This window comes from Lissotriton helveticus, chromosome 3_2, assembly GCF_964261635.1.
Source record: "Lissotriton helveticus chromosome 3_2, aLisHel1.1, whole genome shotgun sequence".
Lineage (NCBI taxonomy): Eukaryota > Metazoa > Chordata > Amphibia > Caudata > Salamandridae > Lissotriton > Lissotriton helveticus.
Window position 1 is genome coordinate 5,959,631 of NC_136062.1, and position 24,673 is coordinate 5,984,303.

Here is a 24,673-nt window from a genome sequence, read left to right on the forward strand (position 1 = left end):
TTCCTGGTCCTATCTGGTTTGAGGGGGACTACAGTGTCGGATCCAGTTACTGACTGTTTCATCCAGGGTGGGGGTAGGGATGATGTGTCTGGGGTGTGTGACCAGAGGCACCTTGCTCCAGCTCCTGTGGGAGGCGCAGGGAGGTTGGCCAGTGACTTGGTGCTGGTAGTGATCTGAAAGTGTACTATGGTGTGGTCGGACCAGGTTATATTGGTGGCGTGACTTTATGTGATCTTGTTTCTGGTGGAGAAAATTGGGACTTGTGTGTGTCCTGCTCTGTGCCTGGGATCGGTCACTAGTCAGGAGAGTCCCAGGTTCTCGAGATTCGAGGAAGGTGGCGGTGTTGGTGTTGGAGGTGTCTTCTAGGTAGAAGTTGTTGTCATCTAGAAAAATGTAATCTTCTGAGTGGAGGGTTAGGGAGGAAATGAGGTCTATGATTTCTTTGCAGAATGGGGGGCAGGGACAGGGCAGTCGGTAGGCGAGGTTGCCGCTTAGCATGGTCTTGCTGTCGGTGTTCACCTGAAAGTTCACGTGCTTCATGATAGGGGAGGTTCTGTCGGTAGTGGAGGAGCAGTGGATGTTCTCTTTGTGTAAGATGGGTATACTGCCACCTTGTTTGTTGTTGCAGACCCAGTGAATTATTTTGCATCTGCTGGGAACAGCGGCTGAGATGACAGGTGCTGATGCCGGTTTAAGCCATGTTTCGGTGGGAAAGGAAAGATCTGGTTTGAGAGAGCTTACGGTATCCCAGACTTCGCTGGTGTGTTTGTGGAGGGAGTGGGTGTTGATGAGTAGGCAGTGGAGTTGTTCTGTGTCTGCGGTGGAGAGGAGAGCTTTGGTGTGGTAGAGGAGGGAGCTTCGAAGTGGTAGTCGTGATGCTGCAGTGGAGCGTACAGAGCAGACAGGCAAAAGCTACCTCCATGGGGCATGGGGAAGGGAGGTAACAGTTGAGGCTGTGGGGTCCTGGGTTGAGGGACTGGAGCTCATTACTTAAGTACCTGATGTAGAGGTGCAGGGGCAGGGGACCGGGCACTTGGTGCGGTTCATGCATGAACGGACACAGCGGGCTTGCCTTAGGTGTGCCCACTGCACGCAGCCTCTGTGTGACCGTGTTGTGATCTCTATTGAGTAGGTAACCTAGAAGGGGTCAGGGTGGTGGGCGTGGTGAGAGGGAGGCGGGAGAGGGGATCTGGCAGAATGAGGGAGCGGTAGGCAGGAAAAGAGCAGGAATATGTGAGAGAAAGAATTAGGGAAATCCAAAAAGGAGAAAAACGTGTTAAGGGATGGAGATGGAGAGGGGCCAGAGAGTGGCAGAGAGGTGAACTGAGTGGGCAGAGAGGGAGGAGAAGGGAGTTCGGGAAGCAGAAGCACAAGCATGAAAGCCCATTTATCAGGAAAAAGAGAAACGAGAGTGAGGGGCACAATAATCAAGGAGAAAGAGAGAAGAGTATGAGAGGCATCACAGTCAGTATAGCAGTGTGGCAGATCAACTCCAGAGAAATGTACACTATCACAGCAAGGCAGCAACAGGAGCAAGAGGGAGCGCATACAGGAGAGCTGGCCAGGGACCTGCTCAATGGGACTGCGCTGCAGCCTCCATTAATTGAGTTACCTGGGGGGTAGGCGCTGGATATGGTGAGAGGGAGGCAGGAGAGGGAATCTGGCTGCATGAAGGAGCAGGTGGCGGGGAAGAGCGGGAATCTATGGGAGAAGGAATTAGGAGAATTTGAAAAGGATGGAACAAGAGAATGGATGGGGAAAGAAACTTTAGAGGAGATTGTGCAGCATTTTGGGAGGTGGAAGAGGAGTTATCTGTATGGAATAATATTATTTTATAGGGGTGAATAAGATTGTGCCTATGTTGGTGAAGATGGGTCATGAAGGTCATGGTGGTATGTCCAATACTAAAAGGGAAATTAAGAAACATTTTTGGTGGCCTAATATTAATCGCATGGTGCGAAATGGTGAGGCATGCAGTAAGATTGACAAGTAGGTTAAACTGTGTTCAGTGCCATTAGAAACTGTGAAATTACTGGATAGACCTTGGAGGAAAATGGCAAATGACTTTATGGGTCCCTTTTCTAAATTGTCTTCCATGGAAGCGTTTGCTATTGTATTAATTGATTATTTTTTAAGTGACTTGAGGTGACGATGTCAGTAGTAGTACTACAGATCCAGTAATGGAGTTTTTCAAAGGTATGTCTGTTCATGAAGGAGTGCCTTAAATTATAATATCTGATAATGAGGTACTACTTACATCAGAGAAAATCTAAAGGTTTCTTAAGAATTAAGATATTCAACATTAGAAGGTAGCATTTTATCATCCACAAGCTAACGGACAAGTTTAACATTTTAATAGAGTTTTAAAAGAGGCTTGCCAATTGCTTATTAAGTCTGGTTTGTCCTTGAAGAAAACTTTGAAGAAAATGATGTTGTCATACATAATTATACCACATTCTGTACCTGGGAAAATGTCTTGTTGTTGAGGGATAGGAAACCAACCACCAATTGGTTCTATGGTGGTTGTTGATCAAAAATGAAGGGAACTTTGGTGTTATCCAAAATGGTGAAAATTACTGGAACAGGACAAAAACATACTATAATGTAGGAGAAATGTTTTCTAAGGAAGAGGTTGGTCGTTCTTTGGAAATTCTGTGCAACTGGAATATGGTAAAGTGTGGAATCTTCATGACATTGTCTTATGGAATGTTGGTTATGCAGGAAACGCCCTAGGAAGGGTACAATGGATTGAGTGGGTATATGATGGATGAAAGCGAAATAATGAGTGAAGATATGGAATGTTCAACTGGTGAGTCGCACCTGGAGAGTCCAAGCAAAGTAAGATTTGGTGCGGTTGGTGAGTCAAGTGTGGATTCTGCTAGTTTCAATGTGAGAAGTATGAATACTAATAATCACCTTACTACAGAAGGAAAACTATTGCAATGTAGTGAATGTGAGAGGTTACCAGATTACCTGGATCAATATGTAGTAGGATAATAAACATGTGTTTAATTCATGCAGACTATATCAATTGACATTATGAGAGTAGAATGTGGTAAGTATATGTAGAGAGACAAGTGTGGTTCTTGAGGTTATATTGTGAATATTGTATTCCTAGAATATAAGGAATTTCATTGTGTTAGATATAGTGTTATAAACATGTTTTTGAGTTATATTGTAAATGTCGTAGCCAAACTTTGTAGGAATTATAAATGTTTTATTGTTCTGTAAAGAAGGAAGGTGTGTGGTGTTAGAGGGCAATGGAATGTGTTGGTGGAATGTTCAGTGGGTTTGAATGGTTGGTGGTTGAACTGGTGAGGAGCTGGTGGATGTGCCGCTCTGTACCTCACTTACGTTTACATAAACTACAAACCAAGACCTACATGTCATCAGGTGCCTTTCAACAGTTCTTTAGTCAGCTATGCACATCGGGAGTGAGTTAAGAGATTGATTGAGAGTTTGGCGGACAGGAGTGCTCTGTTGCCCTGACAGAGTCTCTGTCTGGCAAATTCTGAGATGTCCATCATCCCTGCTGACATCTGTAGACTTGGCAGGAATTGCTGCGACTGTGGTTTCTTTCAATGCATTGTAAGTTTGATTGACAGTTCGGTCAACATGACGGAGCCACACAGTAAACTTAAGAAGTTGATTACAAAAGAAATCCTAAACAAAAATCCAGAGTGGGGTTTTGTTTAGGAAAAATATAAAAAAAACAATGCCCCCCCCCCCCACCATGGGAGTTTTTTCAGATGGCAAAGTGGCATTCTTTAGTTTTCAATACCCATCACTGCCTGTGAAAACTAGCCAATTGTTCGCCCACCCTAAATTGGGTGGGCAGACACATGGCTAAACCTCGACAACCTTTACTCTTTTGGTCTGTCAGAGGTTCAGATGTTTATTTTGATGGCAGAGATGGAGAAGGCTCCGCTTTTGACATAATGAAGGCCCACCAGTCTCCAAATGAGGTTAGCAGACCTTCAGTTTGGCAGACGGGGCACTTCGTAGCAACAGCATATCCTCTCTGCCAAACTCTAAATCGGCATCTATGTTTTATATGGATGAATACAATATTCATTTAGAAGTGCTTCTGTTTTGAAGTTTACTTTAAGTAAGACAGCATTACAAAGCTAAAGGTTAGTAATCACTGTTTTATTTTCTGCTGCTATTTTTGAATAGGACATTATGAATTATTATCACAATGTCTGAATGTGATTGTAATATCACTTCAGGTGATACTCAGGAGGAGATTATTAAAAAGCTAATCAGTAAAGAAATAAATGGATCGTGCATGATGCTGGGATAAGCCTTTTGGGAAATAACAGAAAAGAGATTGTCGAGTATTATAAAGTTAAATGATGGTAAATGTTGAGGAAAAAAGAAACATTATGTACTCGTAAAATTGTGAGGTTTAATAGAGGTAGTGTCCTTGGCAGCTCACAAACAATTGGTATCCAAAGCAGCACGCAAAAAGGAAAAGCTATCTCTGTCGCAAGATGGGTCTCAACAGTCATTTTTGCATGATGATTGGAATTTAGATGTGCATGAACTGGTTTTGTATCTGAATAAAGAAGGTTATTCAAATAATGAATTTTGGGAAAATAATGGTAAGAAAATGCATACACATATAGAAGTGAAATATTCTCTGGGTCAAAACCTAGTTGATCCAACAGATATAAGACACCCTTGTATTTTGGAGTGGTGTCATTTGATCATGTTGCAGAATATATAAGCTTTTGGATTCAAAGATCTTAGGAAAAGTAGGAGAGAGGTATAATGAAGGTGAAGTGTTCATGTCCAGTTTTTGGAGGGAAAGAATGTATAACTCCTAAATTGGATTAAGAGGTAAATACAAATGTATTTAAGCTTGGTAGGTAGCTGACAAAAGAATTGGAAAATGCCCTCTGGTGCTTGGCAACAACACTATTGATTTCTAAACAACAGCACTTATTTCTGACAATCTACCACACAGTGCTGGCAGTTTGCACAAGCTGCAGCGGGCTGTCGCAAAATACCCCGGGCCCTGACATTTATTTATTTTTAGCATCTCTAGTCAAAACAATATGAAAGCTATAAACAGGAGAGCCAATTTTGTCAAATTCGCTTCTATTACGTTGCCACACTTTTCTAAACTTTGAGACTGCCAAAGAATTATTACATGATAAATTGATATGTTTCTTGCAGTGGTCTTTGTAAATAGGAATGTGTTGTAAAAAAGATATTTTTTGTTTTTGTTCAATTTGTCCCTTTTGTATGTTTTTTACCTCTGAAGAAGTCCAAGGGTGTACAAAATGCTTTTGCTATGGTTACAGTGAAAAAAAGGTTTTAAAGAAGATCATGAATAAAGAAAATAATTTTAAAATCAATCAAAAGAGTCTTTGCATTGTGTCGTTTCCCCCAAAGTAATCTGAAAAATATTGTAAAGGTTACATCTATGTATCTGATATAATCCTGTGATAATTTGAGTGCTGGGTCTCCCATGTCATAAATGTCATTCTGGACGCTGTCCTGTAGGTGAGGTTAGGGTGACTGTTTTACCAGACCTGTGCACCTTTTTACATTTTTGCTAAAACACATACCTACTATGGGGATAAGTGTGATAATTGTTGCCTCATTCGCTATGTAAATTATCTGTTGCAATTCCCTGAAGAGTATTCACTTGGAATTTACCTAAGAATTCTGCATGAGTATGCGGAATTAAGCATGGGGAGTAATTCTGGGGTTAGTGCTATTTCATAGCGCAAAACTTCCCCTTTCCATTCACAATGTGCCTAAATGCAAAAGAACACTAAGAGAGAGTAAAAGCAGCCGCTGGTGCTCTTTAATTGTGCTCATGGAAAATTTACTACCGGCATTAAGTGCTATTTTTTTTAGCGCAAAACACACCCTTCAATCCAAAATGGCAGAGGATGCATTTTGCTCTGAGAAACAGTGCTAAATGCAGCAGAACACAAGCAGCGAGCAGGAGCGGGCACTCGCTTTTGTTGAATGTTCTCTTGCAGTATGATTTTTTCCCCTAAAATTACTGTTAATTACGCGAGCATGAATAATCACACAATTATCTGTAATTCCACATCAAACAACAACACAGAATTACCTAAATGATTCTAATTACTCCAACATAATCAAAGTTCTTCCCAGGCCTAATTAAGATCATTCCCTTCAGACCCATAAATGACCAGGTATAAATCAAGGCCATATTTGGGTGGCCAATTGAGCATTCAGATGAAACAGGCGTAAAGATAATCTCAAATTCAGCACAACCCTCCACTGTCTTCATAATGCTTCTGGTCCAATCAGGGATGGTAATTAACAAATGGTTGTACACCGTTACAATGCATGTATTAACCACACATTTTTTTAAGACACATACATTTATCCTGCATCTGCCCTTACCATGCATATGCCTTTACCACGTATCAGTCTTTATTAGGCAGGCAAGTATAACACACAAATATATATATTTTGTTTTAGTGTTTTAAACCTCCAAAAATACCCTTACCATCATATGCCCCTACCCACCCCGAAAATACATTAACAAACCTCCCCTAGGAATTAAAGGCTCTGGGCAGCCCACCGCAAGGGTTTGCCTAGTAGCTATGTCCCGGGCAGCCCACCCCCAGGGCTTAGAGGTTTCCCTGCCAGAGCGGCACGGGCAGGGAAACCTGTGCTAGGTGGGATAAGTTTTTTAATTTTCTGCCAAGCAGGAGCAAACACATAGCCTGCTCCCAGCAAGTGTGAACTTTGAAAATGCTCCCACCTGCAGGGGGCAGACTTTTCATTTGTTTCCATGCTCGCACTGATGCAGGCCGGGAAACAGTGTAAAATATTGCTCCCGTCCCGAATGGAGCAGTATTAGTAGCTGCTCCCTATGGGCAGGAGCAATGCTAGCTACAGCAGCAGGTGGGGAGCTGGCTGGGGCCATGGGGCTCCCGCGGGACCCACAACGAGAGTATGGTGGATATCACCATGGCAACCACCTTCGACAAATGTAGGCACTATAGGATGGGGTTCCCAGGACAAAAACAGCTCAGGGAGGGGAGTCACATGCCCGCCCTCCCTTTTAACATAGGCCCTCAGGGAGGGGGTCCTCAGGGCCTAAAGGGGATCAGGGAGTGGGGGCACATGTCCCCCTTCCCCCTCAATGCAAAAAAAGCCCCAGGAGATCAGGTAACCAAGGCCTAATGAGGCTTGGGGAGAGGGGCCACTCATTTACTGAATTGCTATGGTTTTACTTTTTAAATAAAAACAGATCTTTTTATCACACCTAATTATAACATTACTTTAACCTTAGTTTTGTCAGTAAATATCTATATAAATATATATATATATATATTTACTGAGAAAAAATAAACGCTAAAGTAGCGTTATAGTTAGATGTATATATTCACTGAAAAAAAAGCAAAGGTTAAAAAGTAACGTTATAGTTACGTGAAATGTTCAGTAACAAAGTAACGTTTTTAAACCAGGGGTCTCCAAATTTGGAGACCCCTGTTTTAAACTACAGAAATTCACCGGTTATAGTTATAGATATCTCAAGTAACTATGAGTTGTGCCCTAAGGTAACTATAACTCACGTCTCCTCCATGCATAGTTTTCTCATCAATAATTTTGTTGCAAATGTTGCAGTGATATTATCAATGCTGTCATAGAAGATGATTGGGTTGCAGTCATGTCTAAAATCCCTATGGGAAGTTGCATGGGGAAAACGTGTTTTGGGACCCCCACTTTTACTCAGCCGCTGCTTGATGAATCACCCAGAACTTTCCACACAGCAGCTGGAGTTGCGTACTAGTTTTAAAAATTGTGTTATAGTTATCTCATGTAACTATGACTCGTGCCCTAAGGTAACTATAACGTGTGCCCTTGTTAATTACCACCATGCTCCATTAGTAATGACATCACTGATATCACTGCAACATTTGCAATGCAATTATTGATGACAATACCATGCATGGCGCGAGTTATAGTTACCTTAGGACATGAGTTATAGTTTCTTGAGATATGTATAATTACAACTGCTGAATTTCTATGGTTTTGTGTGCGTGTAAAATCTGAACCTAACTATTACATCTCCGTAACCTTTGGTGTTTTTAGTGAGAAAAAAAAACACACACAAACACACCTCTCTCCCCACCCCCATTTACTTACCTTACTATATACTTACCTTGGTAAATGAATGCAAGGTAAAGACTAGGTAGTCAAGGCACTGCATGGGAATTGTTGTGTAGTAAAGGCTATTTACCTCAATAAATCAGTTACACCTTTTGATAGTTGAGGATTGAAAGTGGTAGTAGCTTTTGCACTTCACTTTCATTTTCAATCCTCCACTTGATGAGCCATCAGGAGGTTAATATCTGGCCACCTTGTTGGGGCATACAATAACAAGTTACACATTGATTCAAAGTCCTTCAGTCACATACACACCCATAACCACCTTAGTGCTCATGTGTTTCTGAGACACACACTATGCACCACCAAAGAACTGACTGTGGGAAATGTAGTCCCAGGTTAGTATCATACTAGAATGTGATAACTCCTAGCCCACATGCAAGAAAATTCACATTTGCTTTCTTACCCGTTCCATTTCTTGAAAATCATCATCCAGTTTTGTCCCTTCAACTCCGGTAATTTTTTCACTTAGCAACTAAAGAAAATGACAAATTGGTGTTCGTTTAGAATGAAAAAGAAGAGCTAATGGAAACCAAATTCTAAAAATGTAAGGGTATAAAACCTTTATAATTGGCAGATATAACAAAATGTTCAGTTTTCTAAAACAGATTACTTAGAAAATCTGTCACAATTAAAACTTTTTTGTGGACTAGCAGCAATTTTATCTGGAAAAATCCTGAGTTGATGAGCAGCAATGTACGCAAGAAGAAAGCGCTGACATTTATTAGTATATGTATCTATGCATCACATCATAGTTGCAAAGCAAGGAAAAGGAGCACAGTACAAGAGAGGGACCTTTTACAATCACTGAGGCAAGGAGGGTAGATCAGAATTCACAGTGGGTACACGCTAAAGAGAGTTGCAGAGTAGGGAGAGAGCACACACTAGGGGTATGGAAGAGGGGAAGAAATGCAATTGGAAGATTGGGGTGATATCCTTCAGGGACAGTGCACTGGTTGTTAATAAAGTAGAAGAGAGTGGTAGGCACTGAAATTATATGTGGAAATATTCAGGCACCCTGATCTCATTAACAGTAAGGGGAAAGAGTGGGAAAATGTATCTCTGCGTTGGCAACTTTGCAGGTTGCTCTGGCAACCAGTTGGGTGTACTATGATGAGTCTTGGCTGTACAGGTTAGTCTTCATGTCTTTCTGGAAGTCGTAAAGTGAATGAGTATTAAAGATCTGGACTAGGATAGAGATCAAAACCAGTTGGAAAATGCCGATAAAAGTATAGTGTCTTTTTCTCCATTTTCTGGTTTTGTGTGAGGCGCTATTGATGCAGCACGACTTGCAATGTTCCACCGGATGTCTTGAACTTGGTTGCTAGGGATGGTGTGGTACTGGATTTGCTGTCCTGTTAGACCAAGTTTTCAAAGTTATGCTATCAAACAGTGGAAGGACAAAGGAGGCTGCTGTCTGCCAACAAGCAGAGGAAGGACAAAGGTGGCCGCTGGCTGCATATAGTGTGCTCTTGACTACTCAAATTGGGTTTCTGGGGAGGTAGAGGAAAGTGTTTAAACATAAATAGTTAGAAATCATTTTACTGTGTGAAGTAAGACCAGTTGATGTTGTGCATTCTTCTTCTAAGTTCTGAAGCTGGTGTTGAGGTCAGGGACTTGGCAGTATTGGCGAACTGTTCAGGTGAATTCATCCAGATTCATCTCTGAAAGACATTCCCAGGATTATACCATTGTACCATATATGTTTGTGTAGTTCAATTTGAGGTATGCCTTAAATGATAGATGGAAGCGTCACCCAATCTCGGGGCCTCCTTCTAAGCACCGCAGGCACCCACAACCACACTGGTGTGGGATCTAAATATTTGTTGTCTTTGTTTAATGAAACATATCAATAAAGTTTGTAGATATATCCAAGAACTTGTTTATTTCAATTTCGATATTGTACGTTTCATATCGATTTTGTCTGTCAAAATAAAAAAAATTTCATCAATATCAGCTTGTCTCCCGATGCATTTCGGTCATCGTAGTGCCCTTCGTCCGGGAAGAGTGTCTAAAGGATAAATGAACGTGGATAACATGAGTAGAACCACTCATGAATAGTCATCAAATTGTGTAACGTGTTGAAAGAACATGGGGAAGTATACTAGTGCAAAATATAGAAATATGTCTTGCTGATATGAAAGATACGACAGTGCAATGTGCAACGTGAGCCGACTATAAAACCGATGGTGATGAGTAGTGATGGGATCAAACAACTCCTGTGAGTGTTAAAGGGTTGTGAAAAACAAATGCGGCCTATAATGCTACAAATCCGAAATCGCCATGACGTTAACAACCACCTGTCCAAGCGTGTATGGCACAAATTAAAGAAGAGCCGATATAATCCATCTTCGAAAACCGCCGGTAAACAAAGAGGCACAGTGCATCAATAACGTAAATAAAAGGTGAAAAGTGATATAGCATGCGGGATTAAAAACGAAGTATCTAGTGAACACAGATTATTAATGGTAAGAAGCCTAAACGGTATTTGGTGAAGCAAACACGTACTTACTTCTACATCGATGTGAGCGAGATCGCGTCTCGGCGGAAGTGTGTGAAGTGAGTGAGACAAAACGTGAATTAAAAGCAGTGGTGCATGCGACATAGAAAAGGAGATTGGAACTGAGTATATGAGGAAATAGAGCCATGTTGTAATGTGTTAAAAGTATAAAAGCAGTGGAATAGTGAACAAATTAACAAAAAACGGATGAACAAACAATTGAATTAAAAAATATCACGATTACCAAAAAACATAAGAGGTGTACAAGCCTGCATTAAAAAAGCAATTAGCTAGTGAGAATAAAGTTGCACAGCAGTGATAGACTTTCAAAGGGCAATCTGAGGAACAGCGAATTCATAGAAGGAAACATTAAGTAAAACATTAAGTAAAAGCTAAGAAATCACGAAGATAAAGCACCATTTGGTTTCAGTGAGTTCAGAAATGTAATCCAATGATTGTCTCGTTGTAAGAGATGTTGGTTGTTGTCTCTGCCATCATTCTCCTGACAGTTTCTAGAATAAGAAATTGTAGTTAACTTATATTGTGATGACTGTTCATAAAATGAACTGCAATGACTGATTTGGAATTCCTGGTGCGAATGTTACTTTTATGTTCATGTATCCTGGTTTTTATTTTTATTTCAGTCTTGGCAACGTATACCAAGCCACATGGCCTTTTTAACATATATATGACGTTGGTTGTGTCACAAGTACAGAAGATTTAACCAAGACCCTAGAGGACATCAATGTCCAATTAGATAAATAGAGTGAAGAAATCAAGGAGAGAAAAATAATCAAATACAAACATGATACCATTGATTACAAATTGGGGAAGGTTTACACATGGGCAGAAGTCTATGCAAGACGCTGACTAAACAAACCTTAAAGTCAACAGAGTGAAACTGATACATCATCATCGGAGAGTGAAACAAGCTGCAAACCAGCACTTAATGTGAGCCAACCATCCACAAGCAGTGCAGATACCATACAAATTTCCAATGTTCCTTTTTTTAGAGGAAGGCATCGCCGAGGTCGACGACCCAGGAGGGGCAAAGGGAAAAGAAGGAGAGAAAGAAACACGGAATGTGCCAACCATGAGCAAACGCCTCAAGGGGAAGAACACACTAACTTAGTCATTAACATTTCATCAACACAGTTGAGCACCTTTGAGATGAAGATTCGCCAAAGAGGCACCTCTTTCATACCCACTTGCCACACTAACATTTTGGAACTGGAAATCAGTCTTTTCAAACTGATGCGCAATTTACACCTTCTACATTTTTTTTACAACGTTTTGACTGAACATACTATGGACAAACCTGATCAACTCAAAGGTTTACACAGCAGTAGCACCTATATTTTTTTTTATTTTATTTTGTAGAGCGCATAGTCACCCTAGGGTATCCCAGCGCTAGGCACCCTATCTCTTTAGTTTGGGCCGGTTCGAGGACGGTTGAAGAAGGAAAGGGGGGGACCGGGTATCAATGTTTAGAGTGGGCGTAAATCATTGGGGAAAAAGATGAGTTTTGAGCCTCTTCCTGAAGTGAAGGTACCGTGTTTCTAGTCTCAGGTCGCGGGGGAGCGAGTTCCAAAGTCGTGCAGTTTGGACTGAGAAACGTCTTCCGCCTGAGCGGGTTTTCTTAAATCTGGGGGTGGTGATGAGATTTTCTGTGTCCGATCGGAGAGATCTCGTGGGTCTATAGGGTGTGATAAGTTTACTGAGAACGGGGGGGCCTTGCTTTTGAAGTAGTTTGTGGGCTAGGCACAAGGCCTTGAATTTGACCCGCTCCCTTATGGGAAGCCAGTGGAGGAGTCTGAGGGCAGGTTTGGCGGAGGTTCTGGCATGGGTGTTTGTGATAATCCGGGCCGCAGTATTCTGGATTCTTTGAAGCTTGGTGAGGGTCGCTTCAGGGGCGCCTAGGTAGATCACATTACTATAGTCAAGCCTTGAGAGTATCAAGCCTTGGATAAGCAATTTTTGAGAGTTGAAGGGCAAGAGGGGCAGGACTTTCCTCAGTGATTTCAGGAGCCCGAAACAAGTCCCGGCTACTTTGTTTGCCTGCACAGTGAATGAGAGGTCCGAGTCGAGCCATACCCCTAGACTTTTTACCTCTACTTTTGGGTCAGGGGGGGGGCCCATACAGGCTGGCCAGATGTTCGGGGAGAGTGTAAGCCCTTTTGGACCGAGGAGCAAAACTTCGGTTTTTGTCCCATTTAATTTTAGGGCTGAGTTGTTCATCCAGAGATGGACCTGTGAAAGGCAGTTAAATAGGTCTGCTGATTGTTGTCTGGGGTGAGATAGAGACACCACTAGTTGTGTATATGGCTATATGGCTCTAATAAGTCGTAAAAATCTGGACAATTTTGATAATTTGGTTAGATCCGACATACAGAAATTTAATTTCAAACGTTAATCAAAACACCGCAATCTCACAGAAAAAGAATTCAACATACTCAATCGTCTGGCAGACAATCCAGATATTACTTGCCAAAACGCAGACAAGGGCGTCGCCCTGGTGATTATGGACACTGCTTTTTACATGGAACAGGTACAAAGACATGTCTCCGACTTTGAAACTTATTGCGTTCTGGAACATGACCCAATGAACAATTTGCCAATCTGCTTAACCGCGGCGTGAATTCTGCCGCGCTTTTAATGAGTGGGTGCGGCTGCGTCGCCCAATGGACATGTGCAGCACTATGAAGGTTGACGGAAGCACTTAAGGGGTTAAAGAGCTACTCAAAAAAAACATTAGAGTTATCAATGAAAAAACCTACAAATATCTTTCACCGAATCATCCGAAAACACCTTACCTATATATGCTTCCCAAAGTTCACAAGAATTTACAACATCCTCCGTTTCGATCAATAGTATTGACCAGAGGGAGCATATATGAAGCTGTTGGAAAACTCCTTGACAAGTATTAAAAACCTCTTGTGATTAACATGAAAAAATACATTAGGGACACTACAGACTTTTTACTTAAACTTCAAGACATCAAATTTGACAATGATGATGAAATATGGTTATGTGCAGCGGATATCAATTCTTTTTACATTTCCAGCCCTCACATCTTGGGAATTGAAGCCATAGAGGAAACTTTACTCCATTCAGAATTGGATCTCAATTTTCAACTATTTCTTATGGAATTGTTACAATTCACTCTATATCAGAGTTACTTTAAGTGGAATGACCAATGTTACCTACAATTAACTGACATTACGATGGGCAATTGTGCCGCCCCTTTGTATGCGAATATCTCCATGAATAACTTTGAAGAGAAAAACATACTCAACACTGATGTTTGGAAAAACCACAACATGAAATTTTACAGGTACATTGATGATATTTGTATCATATGGAAGGTCACATATGATAGTCTCAACAATGCTCTAATTGCCTTGAACACAATCCATGACAGATTCAATTTACGTATGAAATAGATGAAAAGGTCATAACCTTTTTAGATGTATCTGTAAGCAAGGTCAGCAACCATCTTGAAACCAAAATATACTGAAAAAGCACAGACAAGAACAGCACACTGCATTATCACAGCTTCCACAACAACACTCTGAAAAATCACCTCCCATACTCTCAACTCTTGAGAGTGAAAATAATTGTGTCTAACCCCATTGTGCTCCAAAAACAAATTCAGCTCATGTTTGACCATTTTAAACAGAGAGGTTTTCCTGACAACGTTTTGGAACAAGCTAAAGATCATTGTACTAAAAGAATTTGCTCTGAATTATTTCCAAGAAAAAAGGAATGTGGTGGTGTCTAAATTCTCCACTTCTCCACATTGAGTCATCAATACAAAAGGTGGATCAGGAAACACTGGCCCATACTTGCTCTTGAACCTGACTTTAAAGGCATTTTCAAAGACACGCGCAAACAAATTGGGAGTCTAGAGGGAAAGACAGAACTAGGACGCCCTCCACTCAATAAGTCATCACACAACACAAGTCCTAGTTCTCGAGGCAATGTTTATCTATTGATCTGTGAACATCACTGGTTAGGCATTAATCACCCCAGGACATCTCTTACTCTAGAGATTGTCAAGATGTTCCAGTATATTGCCCTTATAAAAAGCAACCTAACTCTGATCTACACATTTAGGACAACACAGGACCAACAATGCACCATTCACTGTCCTTTTACTTTGGGTTTAAGACACTTTTACGTTAAAGCTTGATGGCACCAATGATGAGAACAGGCCCATCCTGGTGAGTACCAACCAGGGGTCCCATTGGTGGTGCGCCCGTGAGGTGCCATCTCGCTCTTCACATATTTTTTCTGTTGTCTTCCAAGGTGATTGTTGGTCCTGTGTTGTCCTAAATGTGTAGATCAGAGTTAGGTTGCTTTTTATAAGGGCAATATACTGAGACATCTTGACAATCTCTAGAGTAAGAGATGTCCTGGGGTGATTAATGCCTAACCAGTGATGTTCACAGATCAATAGATAAACATTGCCTCGAGAACTAGGACTTGTGTTGTGTGATGATTTTCAAAGACACATCTATTTTAGCATATACAAGGGACAAGAATTTGAAAGACATCATCACGAAAAGATCCACAGACAATAAGGAAACCACATTTAAGGGTACTATACCTTGCTACAATTGCAGTAATTGCAACAGTGTGATCCAAGAGGCTACAATCAATGATCCCATGAAAGTCACTAGCATAAAACTCAAAGTGAACGGTACTTGTGACACAACCAATGTCATTTATATGTTAAAATGCCCATGTGGCTTGGTATACGTTGGCAAGACTGAAAGAAAAAGAAAAAACAGGATACATGAACATTCGCACCAGGAATTCCAAATCAGTCATTGCAGCTCATTTTATGGACAGTCATCACAATATAAGTCGACTATAGTTTCTTATTCCGGAAACTGTCAGGAGAATTGATGACAGAGACAACAACCAACATCTCTTACAATGAGAGAATCATTGGATTACATTTCTGAACTCACTGAAACCACATGGTCTTAGCGACCGGATGGAATTGGCGTGTTATCTTTAAATTGCATATGATTCATTATATGATGGCTTAATTGTGCTCTCTCTTTGTTATTTCTTAGCTTTTACTTCATGTTTCCTTCTATGCTTTGGCTGGTCCTCATATTCCCCTTTGAATGGCTATCACTGCTGTGCAACTTTTTTCTCACTAGCTTATTGCTTTTTTAATGCAGTCTTGTACATCTCTTATGTTTTTTGGAAATTGTGATATTTTTTGATTCAATTGTTTGTTCATCCGTTTTTTGTCTCATTTGTTCACCATTACATTGCTTTTATACTGTTAATACATTACAATGTGGCTCTATTTCCTTATATACTCAGTGACAGTCTCCTTTCTATGTTGCATGCACCATTGCTTTTAATTCACGTTTTTGTCTCACCTACTTCACACACTTCCACCGAGATGCGATTTCACTCACATCAACGTAGAAGTAAGTACGTGTTTGCTTCACCAGATACCGTTTAGGCTTCTAGCCGTTAATAATCTGTGTTCACTAAATACTTCATTCTTTATCCCGCATGCTATATCAATTTTCACCTTTTATTTATGTTATTGATGGACGGCGCGGCTTTCTTTACAGGTGGTTTTCAAAGATGGATTATATTGTCTCTTCTTTAATTTGTGCCATACACGTTTGGACCGGCAGGTGTTAACGTCACGGCGATTCAGTATTTTTAGCAGTTTAAGCCACATTTGTTTTTTACAACCTTTTAACACTAAAGGGAGTTTGTTTGATCTCATCACTATTCATCACCATTGGTTTTATAGTTCACTCACGTTGCATATTGCACTGTTGTATCCTTCATATCAGCATGACATCTTTCTATATTCTGCACTAGTTTGTTTCCACATGTTCTTTTAACACGTTGCACAATCTGATGACTATTCACGAGTGGTTCTACTCATGTTATCCTTGTTCATTTATCCTTTAGACACTCTTCCCTGACGAAGGGCACTACGATGCCCGAAATGCATTGGGAAACACACTGATATTGATGTACATTGATGGATTTATCTTGACATACACAAGATCGATATGAAATGTACAATATCGAAATTGAAATAAACAAGTTCTTGGATATACCTACAAACTTTATTTACATGTTTCATTATACAAAGACAACAAACATTTAGATCCCACACCAGTGTGGTCATGGGTTCCTGCGGTGCTCAGAAGGACGCCACCAGATTGGGTGACGCTTTCATTTATCTTAGTTTTCACGCTCGTTGATCAGTGAGTGATACTTCTGAAGCTCGCTACATATTACTTCATTGTTACACACTGATCTGCTGTGCGTGTTTGACCAAACCCCTCTTTTTTGGTAGGCCTTAAATGCCTAAGCTTAAATGGCCGTGAAGCATTTTGTCAGCCATTTACGGAGGCCTCAGGAAGAAAATGGTTAGGTAGAGCTGAGTCCCATATACTAAAAGGTGAAAGCTTTTATGACAGTGAACAGCACATTCTGGGGCACAGTGTTCTGGTTAAAGATCATGTATAATAGGAAGAGGCCTTGGAGGACTCTGGACATGTTGGGATCGGCTCAAATCTGAAGAAATGCACCTGGAACAGCTGAGCTCTGTTCTTTTCTACAACATGTTTGGAACATTTTATTAATAAAGGAGTTGAGTATAAATGTATCCAATGTATATACATTCAAACAAAAGTAGAAGGTATGTTGAAATAATCATAGTTCATAATCACAGATGTATTGAAATACTAATCAAAATACTAGTAAAAAGGAGAAGGCTGCATACATGAACAAAACTGTGAGATGGGTGGTTGGGCTGTGTTGTTCTTATGTTACTGATATTTTCTTGAGAACAATATTCACCCATTGCATGCCACTTGACACTGAAGCAAGACAGTGACATGTTACAGAGGCATTTATCATCTATATGGTGATAATGAATAAGTAAGGCTTCTTGCTGTCTTAAAATTGATGTTGGCTTTGAACACTGTAGAATCACAAGCAGTGCATTGTATAATGAGGGCAGCACAGGTGAGTGAACAACTTGTTTGCATCTGTCTAATTCTATTCACTTGTAGCAGTTTATGACATATAAAGTGAAAGGCATGGATTGTTTGAACTGAGTCATAAAACGAATGATGTATACATATAATTTATGACATGGAGAAATGAATTTGCAAACAGGAACAGATTTGCCTACAATAATATAATTACTTATTTTTGGACAAACAACTCAATTTGCTGCTATTAGTAAGTGCCTTATTTTCAAACACACAACCTTCTAAACTCATTATAGCCATGCAAATATAGTTGGATTAATGTCAACAGCTGAGATATATTGACTGGTTAAAAGACATACAAGATTGTTTAAAGTTCTCACATTTCTGCATTAAATTACAGTTCACATAGAAATAATAACTGTAAAATCCATCATTGCCACACTGTCCTTATCAGCATAGTATTCAGACAAACAAGGTCTCCAAATATATATATATATATATATATATATATTTTTTTTTTTGTGGGAAGCCACTTCATTACAGACATACATTGAATGGAACTGCATCCCAAGAGGCCTGCGCATTTTTACCGTCCCTGCATACGAACACCCCAACCCAGCATTACTAAAGGAATGGGTGGGCAGAATATACGGCTGAATCCGCCAAGGGAATGGTTAGGATTTTAAATAAATATGCATGAGATGAAGACAAGGATGTTAAGCGAAGTGAAAGTCTAAGAGTGGCAATACAAAAGCAATTGAAGGACTATGAGGCCATAATCAGAACCAGAAAACAAACCAAATTCCAAAGGGATGAAGAGGTTTACCGGACTGGTTGCATCTTAACATTTGCGCGCAAGTTTGATGCCCCAAAAAAAAGAATGAAACGCGAGGGCAATGCTGGCATAAATAAAGAAACCTCAGAGTCAGATATAGAGACCTCTGAAGGCGAACAGGTCCCGAACATGGAGGAAAATAGAGACAACCAGGAATTTCCTGATTTTCGGGAGTACCAGCTCATGCGGGAAACGAACCAAAGACCAATGCAGAGAACTCCTCCTCCCCAAAAAAACCAACAGCAAAAAAACGCAAAACAAAGAGAGGGAGAAAAGGGAGGAGAGGAAGGACCGACCCCAATGACGACACGGAGCAAGGGCAAGAGAGGGAAATGGTAGACAATGAGGAATCACGGACAGTTATCAACCTTTCAAGTAGAGCTTTGACAGAAGATGAAATTAAGGTCTTACAACTAGAGTTGAGTTTCTGTCCCACCGCTGATTATGTCTATGTCCAAACCCGGATAGACCTTTTCAAATATATAAGAAAATTAAAGTTACAAAAAAATCTTTCTTTTACACCCACAAAAAGGTGGATCTATTGGGGGGCAAAACACAGAAGGAAGCGTTTTGGACCATCTGAGTAGCCAAGACTTGGACACTTTGCTAAAACAAAATTTGGAAGAAGAAAGTCCTGAGGGAGCAATCCCTGGAACACAAATGGAAGAGTCAAATGTTGAACAGACGGGGGGGCAACAGCAAATTTAAACGGAAATCTAAAATGATGCCACAAGTTCCATTTGACAACATTGATGTCTTTAGTGAAGCAATCCTTAAAGACCTGAAAGCAGTAACGAGAACAAAAATGAATCCAAGAAAGGATTACAACATGCCAAGAAAGCACTGGGAAGCAATTGAAACATTGAAAATGGACTTGACATTGGAGGTTAAGCCCTCTGACAAAGGAGGCAATACTGTTGTGTTTAATAAGGATCACTATTTGAAAGAAAACCTGAGGCAACTTGGGGATGTGGAGTACTATGCAGTAATCAGTAGAATAGATTATTCTAATTGTGTACAGAATTATCATGCATTCCTGACAGGGTGGAGGGATGAGGGGATGTTGAATCAAGATGAATTCTTGTTTCTGTACTGTGAGTCACCAGTTCTCCCAACATTCTACCACTTACCAAAAATACATAAAGATCCTGTTAACCCCCCCAGGTAGGCCCATTGTGGCCTCAATCAATAGCCTCTTGGAAAATACATCTTTGTATATAGACTCTTTCTTAAGCCCATTAGTCAGAGCTCTGGCATCATATGTCAGAGACACACAAGATTTTTTTAGACTAATGGAGGGTATTGTGTGGGAACCGGATATGTTTTTAATTACTCTTGACATCACTAGCCTTTATACTTGTATTCGCCACCAAGATGGCCTAAAGGCAGTTAAATGGTTTTTGAACAAGAGGGCTCCGAAATTTCAAACTCACAATATCATGCTTTTAGAAATGATTGATTTTTGTTTACACATCAATATATTTATTTTCTCTGGCAAACTATATCAGCAATAACATGGTACCGCCATGGGCACATGCTTCGCCCCCAGCTACGCAAATTTATTCGTGGGCAGGTGGGAGAAGCACGTGGCCTGGGGGGAGGCAAATTAAATTTGGCTGGATCACATTATACTATGGGCAAGGTATATCGACGACCTATTTATTGTTTGGAGGGGGAGTCGCTACTCGGCTGGCCAGATTGGACAAACTTTTCTAGCAGGAGTATGTCTCTAGTGGCTACCTGCCGGATCTGTGATTGTTGAGCCCAGTGTATTAGCTGTGCATAGTGGAAATCCTCTGTAAGTGGGAGCTGAAACTGGGGTACACAGTCTGCAAAGGAGCGGAGCTTCCCACCAGAGAAGAGATCAGAAATCATGAGGCAGCCCCACTCCCTCCATCGATCAAAAGGCCCTTTGGGCAGTGCTGGAGGGAAAGCAGTGCTAAAGTGAATGGGTGTATAGGGTGAGGGGAACATGGTCACCGGTAGGGTTTTGGTCACCGTGTCCCACACCTGGAGCGTTGTTGCTGTGGGTATGTTTAAATAGGCGTTGGCTGAGCTATCCGCTTTCTGTCGCCAAGGTAAGTCCCAGGTGGTTCTATCCATCACTTGCCTGTCTATGTGAAGCCACAACTCCTCTGAATCCCTCAGTGACCATTCACCCTGTACTTCCAACTGGGCCGCCCTGTAATATGTTAAGAAGTCTGGGAGAGCAAGACCCCCCTTCAGGCGGGGCCTCGTCAAGAGATGGTGAGAAAGGCATGCTCTTTCTCCCTGTCACATAAAATTGATAACCATGGACTTCAACTCTGAGAACAGCCCCTTTTCAGGCGTAATAGGAAGCCTCTGAAAAAGATAAAGGAGGAGTCTCCAGATTCGGCCTATCCAAGAAATGTAGGCTGCGCTCCATCTCTTGAAGTCGGTTTTTAGTTGTCGAAGCAATGGCAGGAAGTTAGCTTTACTTAAGTCACTCAAGTTAGGGGTGATTTGTACCCCCAGATAGGTAATTGCTCTACGTGCGCACCGGAAGAAGGACATCTCCGCCACCGTTCTTTGCATCTCCAGGGGCAGTGTTAAGTTTATACAAAGGATTTAGAGAGGTTAACCTTGAAACCTGAAACATTTTCAAACTGCACTAGCTCTTGGTGAATTTCGGTTAGGGAGGTTACCAGGTTAGTTGTTGGCAGTAACACATCATCAGCAAACAACAAAATCTTGCGGTCATCCATTCCAAATCGAATGCCACTAATCTACGGGATGGCTCTCACCCTAGCTGTGAAAGGTTTGATGCTAAGAGCGAAGAGCATCGGGGAAAGGGTCTTATACCTCTTGCTAGGTTAAAAAAATGGATGCAACTCCGTTTACCAGAAACATTGATCGTGGTGCACTGAAGTTAGCCCTTACCTTCCTCAAAAAGGATTTGTAGAACCCAAATCTGCGCAGAGAAAGCTGTAAAAAAAACACAGCAGACCTGGTCAATGACCATCTCTACGTTGAGTTATAAAAGGGCCGCCGGAATCAGTTTTTTCTGAACTTTATCTATAAGGTGAAACACCCTGTGAAGGTTGTCTTGAATCTGGCGCCCTTTGATGAACTCTGATTGGTCGGAGTGAAAAAGAGTGGGTAGGATCTCCTTAAGTCTTGTGACCAGGATTTTGGAATAGAGTTTTGCATCTAGATTTAACAGAGAGATAGGCCTATATGAGGAGCATTGTTGAAAATTATTACCTGGCTTCGGGATGAGTGAGATCAGGACCTCCCCCATGGACGGGGACACCACATGGGTTGTCGCAATATCATTGAATAGGATAGTGAGCTAAGGGGCTAATTTGGTGGCAAAGGTTCAGTAGAACTGCGCGGTAAACCCATTGGGCCAGGGGCTTTATGATGCTTGAGTGAGTCGATAGCTGCCTGCACTTCTTCCTGGGAGATGGCGCTGCCCAATTCCTCATTTATTGATGCTGGAATGAGGGAAGTTCTAACTCATCTAGATATTTCGTCTGATGCAGTGTTCGTGAGGGTTCTGCCTGATAGCGTGTGCTGTAAAATTTGTGGAACGCTATAGCTTTTTCCTCTTCACTGGTGTGTGCTACCCCCTGCCTATCTATTATTTGTTTTACATATTCTTTTTCCTGCTGAGCCCTTAGTTGTCCAGCCAAAAGAGAGCCTACCTTGTCCCCTTCCCCGTATCCTTGCGCCTGAAGCCTCAGTATCGTTTTTTCCGCTCTATTAGTGTAGATGGCGTTCAGTTTCCCTGTTAGGGCTGTAACCTTTCTAAGGGCTGGAGCTGAGGGTGGGGCCTTATGGGCGCCGTCTGCTTTGAGGAATTCTTGTTCCAACTCCAACCGTTCCTTCATCTGGAGTGTCTGTAGGGAGGTGGCCAAGGAGATGCAATAACCCCAGAAATGTGCCTTAAACGCGTCCCAATTGTTTGCTACTGGTGTGTTCGCTGGTAGATTAATAGTGAAGAAGTCCCTAATAGCTTGAAGGATGTCATCTCTGTGTAGTTTTTCCCTGCACAGCACTTCTGGGAAGTACCATCTGGTCAGTTTAGAACGTGGGGCCGGCCAGTTCAAGACACAGGTCACGGGAGCGTGGTCTGAGATAGCTATGGGGAGAAAAAGGGAAGTCATACACGCGTGAATGAGAGATTGATTAATAAAAATGTGGTCTGTTCTCAAATATGACCTATGAGCGTATGAGAAGAATAAGTAGTCTCGGGTGGTGGGGTTAAGTGTCCTCCATACATCGAGAAGACCCAACTGTTGTAGGGATGACTTCAGAGATTTGCTGGAAACTCCCCCTCTGATTCTCAGTGGATGTGTAGTGTCTATCTGCGGGTCCCATACGAGATTAAAATCGCCCATGAGGACAATTTCCCCTGATGCGAACCCACTAAAGCCCGGAGAAAGGTCATTAGGAACTCCCCCTGTCCTGCATTAGGCACATAAACTGCAGCTATGGTGCAGGTCCTGCCTTAATAAATGTCCCCTCTTTGTTGCTTTTCGAGGTTTCAAGGTGAAAGTGGGGGGAGGAATGGAACAACAGTGCTACGCAATTTTGTTTTTTGTGGCGGCCAGCTCGAAATATCAGGGGATAGTGTCTATGCTTCAGACATTCTACTTCTCCCCTTTTAAGATGAGTCTCTTGTACAGCCACCACCTGCGGACCCGATCCCCCAGAAACTTCCAAAAGCGCTGTCTTTTGTTAGGGGAATTAAGGCCCCTAACATTCCAAGACATTAGTGTAACCCCCATCAATCCCCTCATTCCAGATTAGATTGTAATGGAATACCCCTCATCTTCCCTTCCTGTTAGTCTCCATCATGTGTAGATTGTGGACCCTGGAAACAACACACAACATAACCACATAAATGAAAAACATAAACTGATCAAAAGTCTGCAAGGTCCCTTGGGACTGTATCATCGGCAGGTTACTGTGGCAAGACCACACCCGAACCCGGAGCCCCGCGAGAAATCTCTGGAAATCCTCGTCCCTGGAAATGATAATACTCATAACTGGTTGATGAACGTCCTTTGCTAGCCAATGTACACCATTGTCCAATAGCGGTAGGCAGAGAGTCCAACCAAGGGTGGCACCTTGTCATCGATTCTGTCCCCTTACCATGGGGGAATCCAGTCAACCAGCAGAAGTTTCTTTATTGTCAAAAAATAAAGATGCCATGGTAGTGTGAGTGGCTTTTAAAAGAGGCGCGGGCCCCATTACAAAGTTTTCTTGCTGGCTTTCTTAAGGGTCTGGCAGGCTCCCCTAGTTCCCCACGCTGTGGGCATGTCGCCGGGGCACTCTTTCGTCACTGGCTCAGATTGTGGTGAGGGGTTTTCCAGACCAAGTAGGGACGCTGCTCCCTCCACCTCCGCGAAGTGATGTTGCTTATTGTTGAAGGAGAAAGCCAGGCCGATGGGGTAGGTCCATCTATATCTAATGTGACGCTCCCTTAGGGCTGCTGTGATCAGTCTGAACTGTTGGCGTCTCATCAACGTGGCCTGGGCGACATCCTAGAATAGCGTGCAAGTCGCACCATGGAACTCCACCGAATCGCGATCTCTGGCTTTCCTGAGCACAAATTCGTTAACCTTAAAGGTAGCGAATTTGACTAGGATGTCTCTTGGTCATTGATTTCTCCCTTAAAGTGCCAGACCTACTCTGTGGATGCGGTCCAGTTGCACTTTAACATGCCCCCTCGCCTAAGATGCTTGTAAAGAGGCCCACCATATAAGCTTCCATATCTGCTCCTTCTTTCCCTTCCTCCAGGCCCCATTCCCATATAAAGTAAAAGTCCACATTTGTAAAGCGCACAATCACCCGTAAGGGTCTCTAGGCGCTGGGGGCCATCGGGAAGATTAAGCGAGCTATTGCCCAGGGTCACATGGTGCTGGGCTAACCTGCCGCCGGGGATCGAACCGTGGTCCCCAGATTCCAGCGTCAGTCGCCCTGGCCGCGGCGCCACACCTCCTCCCTATGTTCTCCAAATCTTCACATTTTAGAAGTGCAGTGTTAAGTTAAGCAGTAAGGGATTCTGCCCCCTCCTCCAGTGGTTGAATTCAGCCTTCCAAATCTTAGCATTTAGCTTCCAGGTTGGGGGTGCGCGCCCCATTGAATCCAAGTCTGCCAGGGTCAGGCATCGCATTTAGGGGTCTCCTCTTCCTCAACATGTAGTGT

The 24,673-nt window shown here is 42.0% G+C and overlaps 1 protein-coding gene across 2 annotated transcripts in view; it reads right to left on the minus strand.

Annotated features, from left to right (window-relative positions):
* SH3GL3 (SH3 domain containing GRB2 like 3, endophilin A3) overlaps nucleotides 1-24,673 on the minus strand; it is a 1,443,414-nt gene that overhangs the window by 1,226,178 nt on the left and 192,563 nt on the right. For both annotated transcript variants that reach the window (XM_078684580.1, XM_078684579.1), the window contains exon 2: nucleotides 8,576-8,644. In XM_078684580.1, the coding sequence (XP_078540706.1) occupies nucleotides 8,576-8,644 (69 nt within the window). The remainder of the gene's footprint in view (nucleotides 1-8,575; nucleotides 8,645-24,673) is intronic.